This window comes from Denticeps clupeoides, chromosome 20, assembly GCF_900700375.1.
Source record: "Denticeps clupeoides chromosome 20, fDenClu1.1, whole genome shotgun sequence".
Taxonomy (NCBI): domain Eukaryota; kingdom Metazoa; phylum Chordata; class Actinopteri; order Clupeiformes; family Denticipitidae; genus Denticeps; species Denticeps clupeoides.
The window spans coordinates 1779002-1792020 of record NC_041726.1 but is presented as its reverse complement, the minus strand read 5'-3'; the positions used below and the strand labels follow the sequence as shown (position 1 = coordinate 1792020).

The window sequence follows — 13019 nt, the reverse complement described above, 5'->3', positions numbered from 1 at the left end:
GAGGGTCATGTGACACATCAAATGTATTGGTAATTTCACAAGAAAAACAATGGTGTGGTTTTAACGTAACTTTATTTTTTCATGCGTTATTTACAAGTTTCTGACCACTTATAAAATGTGTTCAATGTCACCAACCATTCCCATTTTATTAAGGTGTATCCATATAAATGGCCCACCCTGTACATTCATACATATATTTATATTCAGTATATATATCTCTGATTCACGTACAAAAGCACTGATATTCTGTCTTTGGTAGCATGGACCAAAGACGACTGTCACAGAGTTTTGTGTTTATGATGTCAACTCATGGCCCCGTGAACAAGGTGCAAACAAAATGGAGCTGACAGGAGTTTGTGCTGCTCTGCACGTGTGACATATTCCCCCACAGACACCCACTCTGCTCTGTCCAGTACCTTCAGACATGGACAGGTCCCTTTTTTTCAGTCCAACACGTTGCATTAATTAACACCAGCCTAACTCTGGCACCTACTGGACTGTTTTCTCAAAACGAACGGACACCAACCATGCTCTCACACGCACTGGGTGCTCACTCTACCCTAAAAGGGCGTCCCTTTCTCCTTCGCCCTCTTTTTCTCCATGTCCACGGAGACATACCGCTTATGACATACCGCTTTTTCTCTTTTCTTTAAACATTGTAAAAACTCATTTGCACACCTTCACTGTACCAGTTACACATATTTTATTTTAAAGACGTAAAAGTGTAATATTTGGTTATGTTTGCAATATTTGCATATTGGTTCATTGTTTACTTGCAACATTTGCAATACTGTGGTCTGTAGCAGTCGCCAAAGCATTTCACTGCATATCATACCGAGTATGACTGCGTATGTGACAAATAAAATTTGAATTTGAATTTGATATGATGCAAGTTGAGAGGTACATTTTGTAAATCATCATCATGCTCTTCTTTGGGAGTCCAGGTCCCATCTTCCACTTCATCATCTGTCTCTACATCACCATCTTTGTCACTCAAATTGCCACCAAGCAAGTGAACTTCCTTTTAGTCACCTATAAAGTGAAAGTGAAGTGATTGTCGTTGTGAAACACTGCAGTCCTCTGTATTTAACCCTCAACCTGAGTGAGCAGTGGGCGGCCATGACAGGCGCCCGGGGAGCAGTGTGTGACAGACCTCATAGGCTTCTAGTCTAATTATTTGTTGTAAATATCCCATTTCAATCTGTAGATGGTATAACGGATTAATCGAAACCCCGAAGACCATGGAAGACAAATGCATATAACGTCCAGGGACCATTGAGGGATTTACCACTAACCTCCCTTTATACTGTCTGTATGTGCAAAAGGTAGAAGACAAGCATCAGATAGCATGCAAAGGGGTTTTATGCAAAGTTTCGATCTCATGGAAACGCACGGGTCCCGGAGATGCGTGTCCCAAATACGCTACGCACGCCATTACAGGGTTAAGTGTGTACAGCGAGGGTTTTGGGAGGATGAGACGCCTGATAAATCACACGGACCACAGCAACTTCATGCTCAGCTTCCCACGGGAGCACCTGCACGTCATTACCTCGCAGACTGCCGCCGCTGGACATTTCTCTACGGACCCCGAGAGGGACGTCCAGACGGTTGCGATAAACCGGACCGCCTGCCGCAAAGTAACGGAGCAGCACACGTCATCCGTTCCCCTCGAGACCCGTCGCTTGGGAACGGAAAGTTTGCGTGCTGAGGCGCAGTAGAAATTCATCAGTCATAATCTGCACGCCTTCGAAGGGCATTTAAATGACGCAATTAAATAAAAGCGAATCAAACGAGCTAATCAGGGAGAGCCACTCATTTATTACACGGGCTCGTTTCAGGCGGCCTACACCACAGCGCATTAAAAACACAACCCGGGCAAAAAGTGCGAAAAGGCGACCGGCCCTGAAGCATTTTTTAGATCTTCCGACTTCACGCCTGCGCCGCAGCAGTCGAGGGAACTTAAAAATGCTTCACAGCCGGTCGCCTTGGTTTTTTTTTTTTTACAGCGTGGATGAATATTTCATCCAAAGAACGGAGGAAGGGGCAGCGGTGGCCTAGCGGGTGAGGAAGAGGACCCGCAATCGGAAGGTGCCACAGAGGTGCCACAGAGCAAAGCACCGTCCCCACACACTGCTCCCCGGGCGCCTGTCATGGCCGCCCACTGCTCACCAAGGGCGATGGTGACAACGAAATGTGTCCTCTGCTTTGTGGGTGTTAGTAGCCTAGTGGGTAACACACTCGCCTATGAACCAGAAGACCCAGGTTCAAACCCCACTTACTACCATCGTGTCCCTGAGCAGGACACTTAAGTGTCTCCAGGGGGGACTGTCCCTGTCACTACTGATTGTAAGTCGCTCTGGATAAGGGCGTCTGGTAAATGCTGTAAATGTAAAAAGAAGATTCACTCTTGTTTTCAGCAGGACCCATTGAAGGAGATCATTCTATTGGCTTATGTTTATTTTTGATTGATCCATTTACATTTACACCATTTACCAGACGCCCTTATTCAGAGCGTTACTTACAATACTTACAGTAGTTACTATGTCGGCATTAGAACTGTGATTTTCCCACTGTTTTCCAGTTTACTACCAGTGGTATTTAATACAGTATCAGCAATAGCTCATAAAAACACAAGCATTGATGAATAAAAAATGGACCATTATATGGTAAAGAATGATGGTTTGATGGAGAAAACTAGGTTTCTGCAGATCATTACTGCAGATCAATCAGGACCATTAAAAAGCAAGGAATGTGAACAAATAGGCCCAAGGTGGTGCTGAAGGACCTGCCACTTTGGACTTGATTTTTAACATCTTTATCTCATACCTGCGATCCAAACACCCCGTCACTATTTGCCAAATTAAAACCTCCGAAATCAGCCGTCCCAACGCAAGCAACAGCGCGGCGTCATCTAACAACGGGCAGCATTCACGGCCCAGTATGGCGTCTAAGTTCCACTTCCCGTCCCTGCAAAGGCACTCGGCTCTGAGCTGGTCCGAGCCGGTGCTGAACAAGTTGACTCGGAACTTGTTAGGGGCGCACGGTTCTCGCCGCCGTGGTTCTCGCCGCCGTGGTTCTCTTGGCAGGCAGGGGAGACGAATGGAGCGTCGATCATTCCAATTAGTCCGCACCACCCTCCGCCATTCCTCACCGCAGCGCTCTCATCCGACCAGGAGAAGCTATTTGCGCTCAGTTTTCCCAGCGTTAAAGCCCACAGAGCCGACGGCCTATTTATTTAGCCCCCCCCCCCGCAGGAACGTATTGGCGTCTCCTCCTCGGGGCCTCGTACGTTCGCAGGGCCACGGCGGGCTGCTTTTATAGCCTCCGGCTGCAGGAGATTAGATAACGTTTAATTACACGTAATTAATTACCGAACGGGAAGGGGGGAGAAGTCGCCGTCGCTTCGCCCGTTGACCAGAAGCGTCTCGGAGAGAGAGAGAGAGAGAGCGAGAGAGAGAGAGACGATCAGAGTGCTAATATGAATGAGGAGGGTCTCTGAAGAAGGCTTAATTAAGATCACACACAGCTTCTGGAGTGAGTGGAGCGGTGGAGTGGTCCTAATGCAGGCAAGATGAAGGCAAATGAGTCCACTCAGGTTCGTTAGCCCGGTGGGACTCTCATTTCGGGCGTTCTCAGGAAGCGCCACCTGACGTGTTAAGACAGCGTTAATGGACTCTCGGCGGCAGGCCCCGTGTCTGCAGGCTTCTCTTATCACGTCTCGACCCAGCGCAAGATAAAGGGAGCCCAGGCACCTTCTGTGCTAATAATGGCGCATAAATTAAAAATCAATCGGCACAATTAACGGCGGCTTTTCGACTTGACGCACAATAGAGCGCATGACAATCATGAATATTTAGCATGTCATTATATTTCCTTTTTTTTTTCTCCAGCGAATTGCAAAGCAATATTTAAAGTTCTCAGTTCGCATCGGCACGGCCAATATTTCAAAAGGAAATGGGGCAAAAACCTTTCAAATAGATTCGGTGCAGGTCTTAAGACAAAGCTGGATGAAGGCAGTCGGCAGAGAGACGGGAGGACGGAGGATTCTCCACGACGGCATGTAGATGGCGGTGAGGAATCAATTTTTGGGGATTTTCTCGTTCCGTTCTGGCACACCTCACAGCATTTAAAAAAAAAAAAAAAAAAAAAAACTCCATTTAGGAGAAAGCCTTATGGATGAGAATGACCTTTCAGCTTCAACAACCTTTTCAAGCTCATACTCGTGCTCTGTGAGCAAATCAGCTGTGGAGACGTGCCACACCGAGGAATTTCTCTGCATGATGGGCCCGGCTTCAGATAGTCTCTCATACGAATCAAAAAATTAACACCAATTTTTGCCAGTTTTCTATTTTTAAGATTATAGCACTTAGTTCAATATTATAATAATAACCTAGTTAAAAGTTATAATAACTTATAACTAGTTATAATAACATAGTATTATATTATAGTTATAATAACATAGTTCAATATTAAAATGCCTTTTGTTTATAGTCCCATTGGATGCCATTACTAAGGTTAAAATCCCTTAGCCGGGGGGTACAAATGGCAAATGGCCATTTCAAATTAGGAATGACTGTAGATATGACTTATTTGAGAGAATAAGTTAGCGGTATGGTTTAAACCACTGAACTCCAAGCTACGAGTGGCCTAAGTACATGCCAATAGTCCAAACTGATCTATTATGAAACACCAGTTGTGTGAATGAACAGTTTATATACTGATGGACATGCTCACTAATATGGAAATCTTCACAAATCCTTCCATCGGTGCGACCAGGACAATGGCAGTGTAACCAGGGTGAAAATACATGCCTCTTATATGGGTAGTAATTCTACATTTTTATTTCCATCTCAGCCACGTCTCTTTTCTAGTCCCCTTGCGTTGATGTCCAGTATCACCGAACACATACCGACTGCAATTTTGACCAAATTCCCTTTTGGACTGTGTGATGCAAGAGACGTGGCACTTGCATATTAGGCTTGGCGTTTTGTCTGATTGTCACGTGTGATACACAGCAGCACAGCACGCGGTGCACACAGTGAAACGTGTCGTCTGCATTTAACCCATCACCCTGAGTGAGCAGTGGGCGGCCATGACAGGCGCCCGGGGAGCAGTGTGTGGGGACGGTGCTTTGCTCAGTGGCACCTCGGCAACATTCTGATTACGGGGCCGCTTCCTTAACCGCTAGGTCACCACAGCCAACCTTGTTGTGTTCCATAAGCCGAATGACTCTTCGATATTCCGAATCCATTAAAGAGGGAAAGCCCCTCCGCCTCACCAAGGTGCCTGGCAGCTGGGAGGACCGGGCATCCAGCCCACAATCTCACACTAGACAGTCCCCGTCCTCCACCACTGTCCCTTAATATCTGCCGCCGTGGGAAGAAGGGCTTCCTCTCTCTCTCTCTCTCTCTCTCTCTCTCTCTCTGCCCACCTGCCAGACGAGCAGCTCCAGGTCCTCTTTGTTGGCGGACAGGCAGAGGCAGACGGTGAGCACCAGCGTGTGCGAGGTGGACGTCAACACGCTGGCGACGATGGCTGCCCGCATGGAGAAGGGCAGCATGGTGTACACCACGAACACAATGAAGAGGAAGAAGGACACCTGCGAGCAGGAAGAGGAGAGAGACCGGGGTAAACACTGAGGAAATTACAAATCTGTTCCTTTATTACAGCCTGAAAGCCCAAACAGTCAATAAAACAGCCCATAAAATACAGCATATACTGTTCTTCACATCTTCAGACTGGGCGTCAGGGTCTGGGATGAATATACCAGCAACTCTATCATGTAATAAAAGATTTTATAATCCCCACATGAATAGAAAATGAAAACACCAAAAAATGTTTCTTAGATTGTTCAACTATAGAACATATTGATAAAAGCAAAAATACCAAAAATACTGTAGAAAATCTGAAAAATCTGTTTCTGTAGTTTAGAGCTGTAGCCCTACGAGATCATTAGAGAATAAAAAAAGATCACAGCTTCTCGCACGAGAACAAATGAAGGCCATTTTTAGCGCACCCTATTCAACTAATCAAGACCCCGGTGATTAAATCTGGCGAGCCAATTCGACTGCATCGGGGCTGGATAAAAAAAATAATAAAATACACCCCGCGATGAAGAGGCAGAGGAAATCCAGGCCGCGTGTTGTTCCGGTCCGACTTTGCTAATCAGGCGAACCTCAGGACCTGGATTAACCGGAACGGCCGTGATTTATGGGGCCGGAGCTCGGCGCGACGCAGCACTTTCAGCGGACGCCGCGCCACCAAAATAAACTGGACCTGAAGCATCTGAAGGAAACGGGAACCAGGAAGCAGGTTTCCTGGAAATAATGCTATTAATAGGCCCCGATAAGTACTGTGGACGTGGACGCTTCCTGCTAAAATCTGCAGGAAGAACGAGTGGCCTGAATGGCTGCCCTGCGGCACCATTATCACGACAGGACTCCGGGATGTTGAATATGACACGCTGCACGGGCCAAGTAATGAAATTAAGTCCAATTATTTATAACTAAGCTAAATGAAACGTTGAGAAGTTGTGGAAGAGCACTTACAACGGAAAACAGCCGCGTTTATGCAAATTTGACGTCACAGCTGAGTGCTCTTCTCGCTCGAATGGATGTGGAAATTACAGATTTGAACACAGAATATTGCCATATTTTTAACAGCAAGCTTATTATAAAGAGAGCGACGGTTGATGCTAATGGGTCCCTTCGCATTAATGCTGTTACGATTGCTATAATCTTCTTCATGCGGTCGGTGGAATACACGTAACTAGCACAAAGTCCAGCAAACCAATGAGCTGTTGGGATGTTGCACACGATGCACGTAGGTCTCTACTATACTTCTGAAAGTAGACTGAGGTTCCCGCAAATTGTGACGTCCAGTTTGAACTGTCCTTTCAGCTTGACAGGCCGTGTTGTCCTGTTGAAAAGAGGCGCTGCTTCGTGGACAAGTGCTCTGAAGCTCTTCTGTTGGGTCGAACAACATGGGCCTGCAACGTTTTTTGCCAGTTTCCATCCATGGACCACATTTGGGAGGTCTTCATCAGAGCGGACCAGGGACATCCCATGCAAGCTGCACTTCTCAAGAAGTGACATCTAGCCATCACAATCTGGCCAAGTCGCTCACATCCTTCTATTCTATTCAGGCACAAGATGTTCACTTGCTATTAAATATATCCCACCTATCCAGAGTGACTTAAAACCACTAGTTGCCTGAACGGTCCCCCTGGAGACACTCGGGGTTAAGCATCTTGCTCAGGGACACAATGGAAGATAGTAGGATTCGAACCTGTGACATTGTGGTTGTCTGGTGTTACATTTACATTTACAGCATTTACCAGACGCCCTTATCCAGAGCGACTTACAGTCAGTAGTTACAGGGACAGTCCCCCCCCTGGAGACACTCAGGGTTAAGTGTCCTGCTCAGGGACACGATGTTAGTAAGTGGGGTTTGAACCCGGGTCTTCTGGTTCATAGACGAGTGTGTTCCCAGTAGTCTACCGCCACCCTATAATCATATAATATTATGATTATAATGTGAATATGGTTTGTTTCTTATTATTCGTTTCATTTGACTGTGATTATTTGTGCAACCCTGGTTAATGTCGGGGTCGCTGCAGAAAGACGCATTTGCAGGCCGGCGGAAGAGAGGGATAAGGGGACCGGTGGACGTGCACAGGGAGGGTGGACTCGCTGACTGGTGGGCCACAACCGGACTGATCACTTTCACTCTCAGGTGCCATGACAGTTAATCACCTTGCGTTGAGGTGCTGGCGTGATTGGTGATTGTCAATCAAATGTGTCCCAAGCTGAAGCCACGCCCACTTAAAACTCACGCCGTGCTACCTACAGAGCAGTTTATATACGGTTATGCCACGGGTTTTAAAAAAATCGAATTGCAAACCGCCACATCTGTCGAATAAATCGCAATTAGATATTGTCCTACAATCATTGACACCACAACTATTTAATAAACGTCATATAGGAATGCACGAGCGTCAGTCACTGGAACATACAACACTGGAACACTGGAACATTTGGGGCAGTGGTGGCCAAGCGGCCCCGTAATCAGAAGGTTGCCGGTTCGAATCCCGATCCGCCAAGGTACCACTGAGCAAAGCACCGTCCCCACACACTGCTCCCCGGGCGCCTGTCATGGCTGCCCACTGCTCACTCAGGGTGATGGTTAAATGCAGAGGACACATTTCACAGTGTGCACCGTGTGCTGTGCTGCAGTGTATAACATGTGACAATCACTTCACTTTGTTCGTTGTTGTTCTTGTACAGACAGCGGGACCGCGGTTCGGATAATGATGTGTCTGGCAAAGAAGACTATCTTGTCCAATTTTCTCCAGCCCATGCGCCAAAGCGTCCCGTCTCCACTCACGTCTCTCACTCGGGCTGCACACATGCCATTTCTCAGTTTCCAGGTTTGAAGAACCGACCGATTGTTCTCTCCCAGCGTTCCCTAATTGGAATTTTTCAGCCGTAAGCCTTCCGGCCAGGCGGGGCGGAACAATTCGGCTTCCTGCGCCGGTTCTGGACGTGCTGGCGGACCCTGCATCTTAAATACCCGTCTCTCCCCCACAATTCCCCTCTAGTTCTCCCACAGAATCGAGCGGGGCTGGTCATCACCCCCGGAGGGAAGAAAAAGCGTGACGCGGGGGCTACGATGTCGAGAGAGACGAACGGGGCCGAACGCTCGGGGTATTTTCTCATTCCTGAGTACTTCCTGCCACTACCGATCAATAGCATCGCTTTTATGCTGTCTGGAAAGGACGAGAACCGCTGGCCACGCTTCATTAGGGCTGAGAAGGGCCCCCGTGTACCCCGTTCCGCGCCGCTTTCTGGCCATCGATCGGAAGAGGGAGCCGCACAAGCCCACGCGCCCTCCTGCCAATACGGTGCGCTCGCAGGCATTATCCATATCCACATTACGCCCTACATGGTCAGCTCGTCGGAACGCATCATCCTGCTCATTATTATAGCAAAGCAAACTGGAGGGCCAGCAGAGGAAGCATTTTAAACATTTTTTTGTGTAAAGATTCCCTTTAATGGGCTCAGAGGTTTTTTTTTTCTTCAATTTTTAATTTAATTAAAAAAGACAATCTGCAGGTACGGAGGGCGCCGTTTTCAAACCGGCACCGGGCTCGCGCCCTGGCCGACCGGCCTAAACGCCAGTTCGCTCTCCTTCTTCAGGACAGATGCCAAGCGGCTCTTTATCGTTTTAGCCATTTAAGCAAATTCCACCTTTTAAGCACTTCAACCTTAACCAGAATCAGAATCAGAATCAGAATCGTATTTATTGGCCAAGTCTGTACAAGCACATACAAGGAATTGGATTCCGGTAGATGGTGTCTCTCAAGTACGGAGTAGAAAACAACAACAACTACAATGTGTAAGGATGTGTGTACGTGTTATTTGTACATGTTGTAGAATATGTTTATAAATATGAATGTGCATAGGTCTATAAGTGTGTATAGATGAACAAAAAAAATGTGCAGTACAATAAATAGACAAAAAAATCTAAATCTTATAAACAGAGTACATAAAGTGTGGTGCGATGTTAAAAGTGAAGTGATTGTCACGTGCGATACACAGCAGCACAGCACACGGTGCACACAGTGAAATTTGTCCTCTGCATTTAACCCATCACCCTGAGTGAGCAGTGGGCGGCCATGACAGGCGCCCGGAGAGCAGTGTGTGGGGACGGTTCTCAGTGGCACCTCAGTGGCACCTCAGTGGCACCTCAGTGGCACCTTGGCGCATCGGGATTCGAACCGGCAACCTTCTGATCGCGTGAATGCGGACGCTCTGTGAACGGCTTGCGAACCCGTTGAATCTGACTGACGGAAGTCTGGGACGGATGTGAGGCGGCCGGTCCCGCCGAAAAGGACATCTCGGGGGGGGGGGGGGGACATTTTTACCACAAACACAAGCCCGCAGAGCTCACAGCGGCGGCCGTGTTATTGTGGCCGGCCGGGTTCACCGTCCACGCCTCCGCGCCTCGGTCGTGCCTCGGTCGCGCCGTTTTTAATTAACGCGGCAGTGGACAAACAATGGCGCCGCGTGAGTGTACGGTGGAGTGCTCGCCACACGCGGTGTGACAATGCCCCCGCCCGCCCATCATCCGACGCGAATAGAAACAAGAGGTGCGCCGAGAGCTCCCTCGTCGCCGCGGTGACAATTACTGGAGGCGTAGCTCGCTGTCAACACACGAGGACAGGGGACAGGGACCAGGTTTTTTTGGAATTCATGTAAAGTGAAGTGATTGTCACTTGTGATACACAGCAGCACAGCACACGGTGCACACAGTGAAACCATCACCCTTGGTGTGGGGCAGTGGTGGCCTAGCCGTTAAGGAAGCGACCCCGTAATCAGAAGGTTGCCGGTTCGAATCCCGAGCCGCCAAGGTGCCACTGAGGTGCCACTGAGCAAAAGCACCGTCCCCACACACTGCTCCCCGGGCGCCTGTCATGGCTGCCCACTGCTCACTCAGGGTGATGGGTTAAATGCAGAGGACAAATTTCACTGTGTGCACCGTGTGCTGTGCTGCTGTGTATCACATGTGACAATCACTTCACTTTCTTTCTACTTTCTTGGTGAGCAGTGGGCGGCCATGACAGGCGCCCGGGGAGCAGTGTGTGGGGACGGTGCTTTGCTCAGTGGCACCTTGGCGGTTCGGGATTCGACCGGCAACCTTCTGTATACAGGGCCACTTCCTTAACCGCTAGGCCACCAGTGAAATGTAACCGGGCTGATCTTACACGAAAGTGAGCCATTTCCGCCCGGTTTGGCGTGTACTCTCGTGCTGTTTATTCCATTACAGCCTCCTTCCTGTCCACCTCGTGTAAGAAGACCTGCTGGACGGCAGCGTCCGGGCCGCGCTGTCGGAGCGCGTTAAGTTCAGACGTGGCTGTGCAAGCAGCCGTTAATGGTGAGAGAGCTCCGTCTCGGCGACCTTCACCGGACGCTAACACGGCAGTACAGATGACACCACCACGTCCGCGGCGGCTCCCAGCGGGGACGGCCAGCCTGCAACTGTGCTGTGGCGACCGTCCACGCATACTTATTGACTAATTTTCGGTGAGCGTGCTCGTGCTTTCACAGCGAGCTAAGTTGTCAGTGGTGGCCTAGCGGTTAAGGAATTGGCCCCGTAATCAGAAGGTCGCCGGTTCGAATCCCGATCTGCCAAGGTGCCACTGAACAAAGCATCGTCCCCACACACTGCTCCCTGGGCGCCTGTCATGGCTGCCCACTGCTCACCAAGGGTGATGGGCTAAATGCAGAGGACACGTTTCACTGTGCGCACTGGGTGCTGTGCTGTGTCACATGTGACAACTAATCACTTTCACTTTGCCCCCTCTATCCAGAGCTTGCTCTCGTGTGTCACGATACCTTGCTCAGATACCCCAGTGGCACCTTGGAGATCCATGCTTCGAACCTGCCACCTACCGTCTATGAGTCCACCTCCCATTAGGCCACCATTGCCGATCAATGCTTCGGAAATGTACAGAGTTGCACACCACAGCGCCTTCACCCCCCCCCAACAAGAGAAAGAGAAAGTGAAGTGATTGTACCATGTGATACACAGCAGCACAGCACACGGTGCACACAGTCCTCTGCATTTAACATCACCCTGAGTGAGCAGTGGGCGGCCATGACAGGCGCCCGGGGAGCAGTGTGTGGGGACGGTGCTTTGCTCAGTGGCACCTCGGTGGCACCTTGGCGGATCGGGATTCAAACCGGCAACCTTCTGAGTACGGGGCCGCTTCCTTAACCGCTAGGCCATAACTGCCCCCCAGTTCAAGCAACATGAAGCGACGTTGGGGGTGATTGTATTGGGGTGATTGTTGGAGGTGATTGTATAGGGTGGTAGTAGCCTAGTGGGTAACACACTCGCCTATGAACCAGAAGACCCGGGTTCGAATCCCACTTACTACCATTGTGTCCCTGAGCAAGACACTTAACCCTAAATTTCTCCAGGGAGACTGTCCCTGTAACTACTGATTGTAAGTGGCTCTGGATAAGGGCGTCTGATAAATGCTGTAAATGTAAATGATTGTCCATTTTTTCCCCGTCGCCATCACCCTCCAACTGAACCGCCACACACATTACAACTGCTTAATGTACACATGTGGTATCGTTTCTTTACATGAGTTATTAGACTAATAAACCGATTCTCGTTCATTAGTTTGCCCGCGACCTCCAAGAAGAGGTCGCAGGTCAGCTGACGTGAGCGTGCACGCCCGCCTCATTTACATACCTACTTCCCCAAATACGCCTCTGATCATTAACACCTGCGGGCGGAGCTGAATCTGCTAAAGCTTCCGAGTGGCTGTTGACAGAACAAGCTGTTAATGGCACGAATCGGGCGCCATCACTTGCGTGGACTATAAATGTATATATCAGCTGAGCAGAAGATGTGGGGCGGGGCGGGGGGGGGTGTCGGTGAGACTGATATGGAAGGAGTCAGAAGCGGAGAGACGGCGCGAGAACGTGTGTGAGATGGGGGGGGGGTGTGAAAGAAAGACACTCAGAGACACGTGTGAAAACAGTGACGGGAGTGAAACTGGAGGGTAAACTTATATAAAAAAACACCACCACCCTTGGTGAGAAGTGGGGCACAGCGTGTGGGGACGGTACTTTACTCAGTGACACCTCATTGGTTCGGGGACTCGAACCCGCCACCTTCCAATTACGGCTCCTCTTCCTTACCCGCTAGGCCCCATAGAAATGAAGTTAAAATGGGGGTTCTCTACAGGGTGGTGGTGGCCTAGCGGGTAACACACTCGCCTATGAACCAGGAGTCCCAGGTTCAGACCCCACTTACTACCATCGTGTCCCTGAGCAAGACACTTAACCCTGAGTGTCTCCAGGGGGGGTCTGTCCCTGTCACTACTGATTGAAATGCCATAAATGTAAATGTCTACATGTCACAATCTAGACCTCTTAAGGAATTGGATGGTTAGATTCAGCCATTTGGTGTCATGTAGGCCATCTGTATTGAATCTTCAACAT

At 49.1% G+C, this 13019-nt stretch overlaps 1 protein-coding gene across 2 annotated transcripts in view; it reads right to left on the bottom strand.

Moving 5' to 3' along the window:
* adcy2b (adenylate cyclase 2b (brain)) overlaps positions 1-13019 on the bottom strand; it is a 51746-nt gene that overhangs the window by 30177 nt on the left and 8550 nt on the right. For both annotated transcript variants that reach the window (XM_028963788.1, XM_028963787.1), the window contains exon 3: positions 5432-5599. In XM_028963788.1, coding sequence (XP_028819621.1) covers positions 5432-5599 — 168 coding nt within the window. The remainder of the gene's footprint in view (positions 1-5431; positions 5600-13019) is intronic.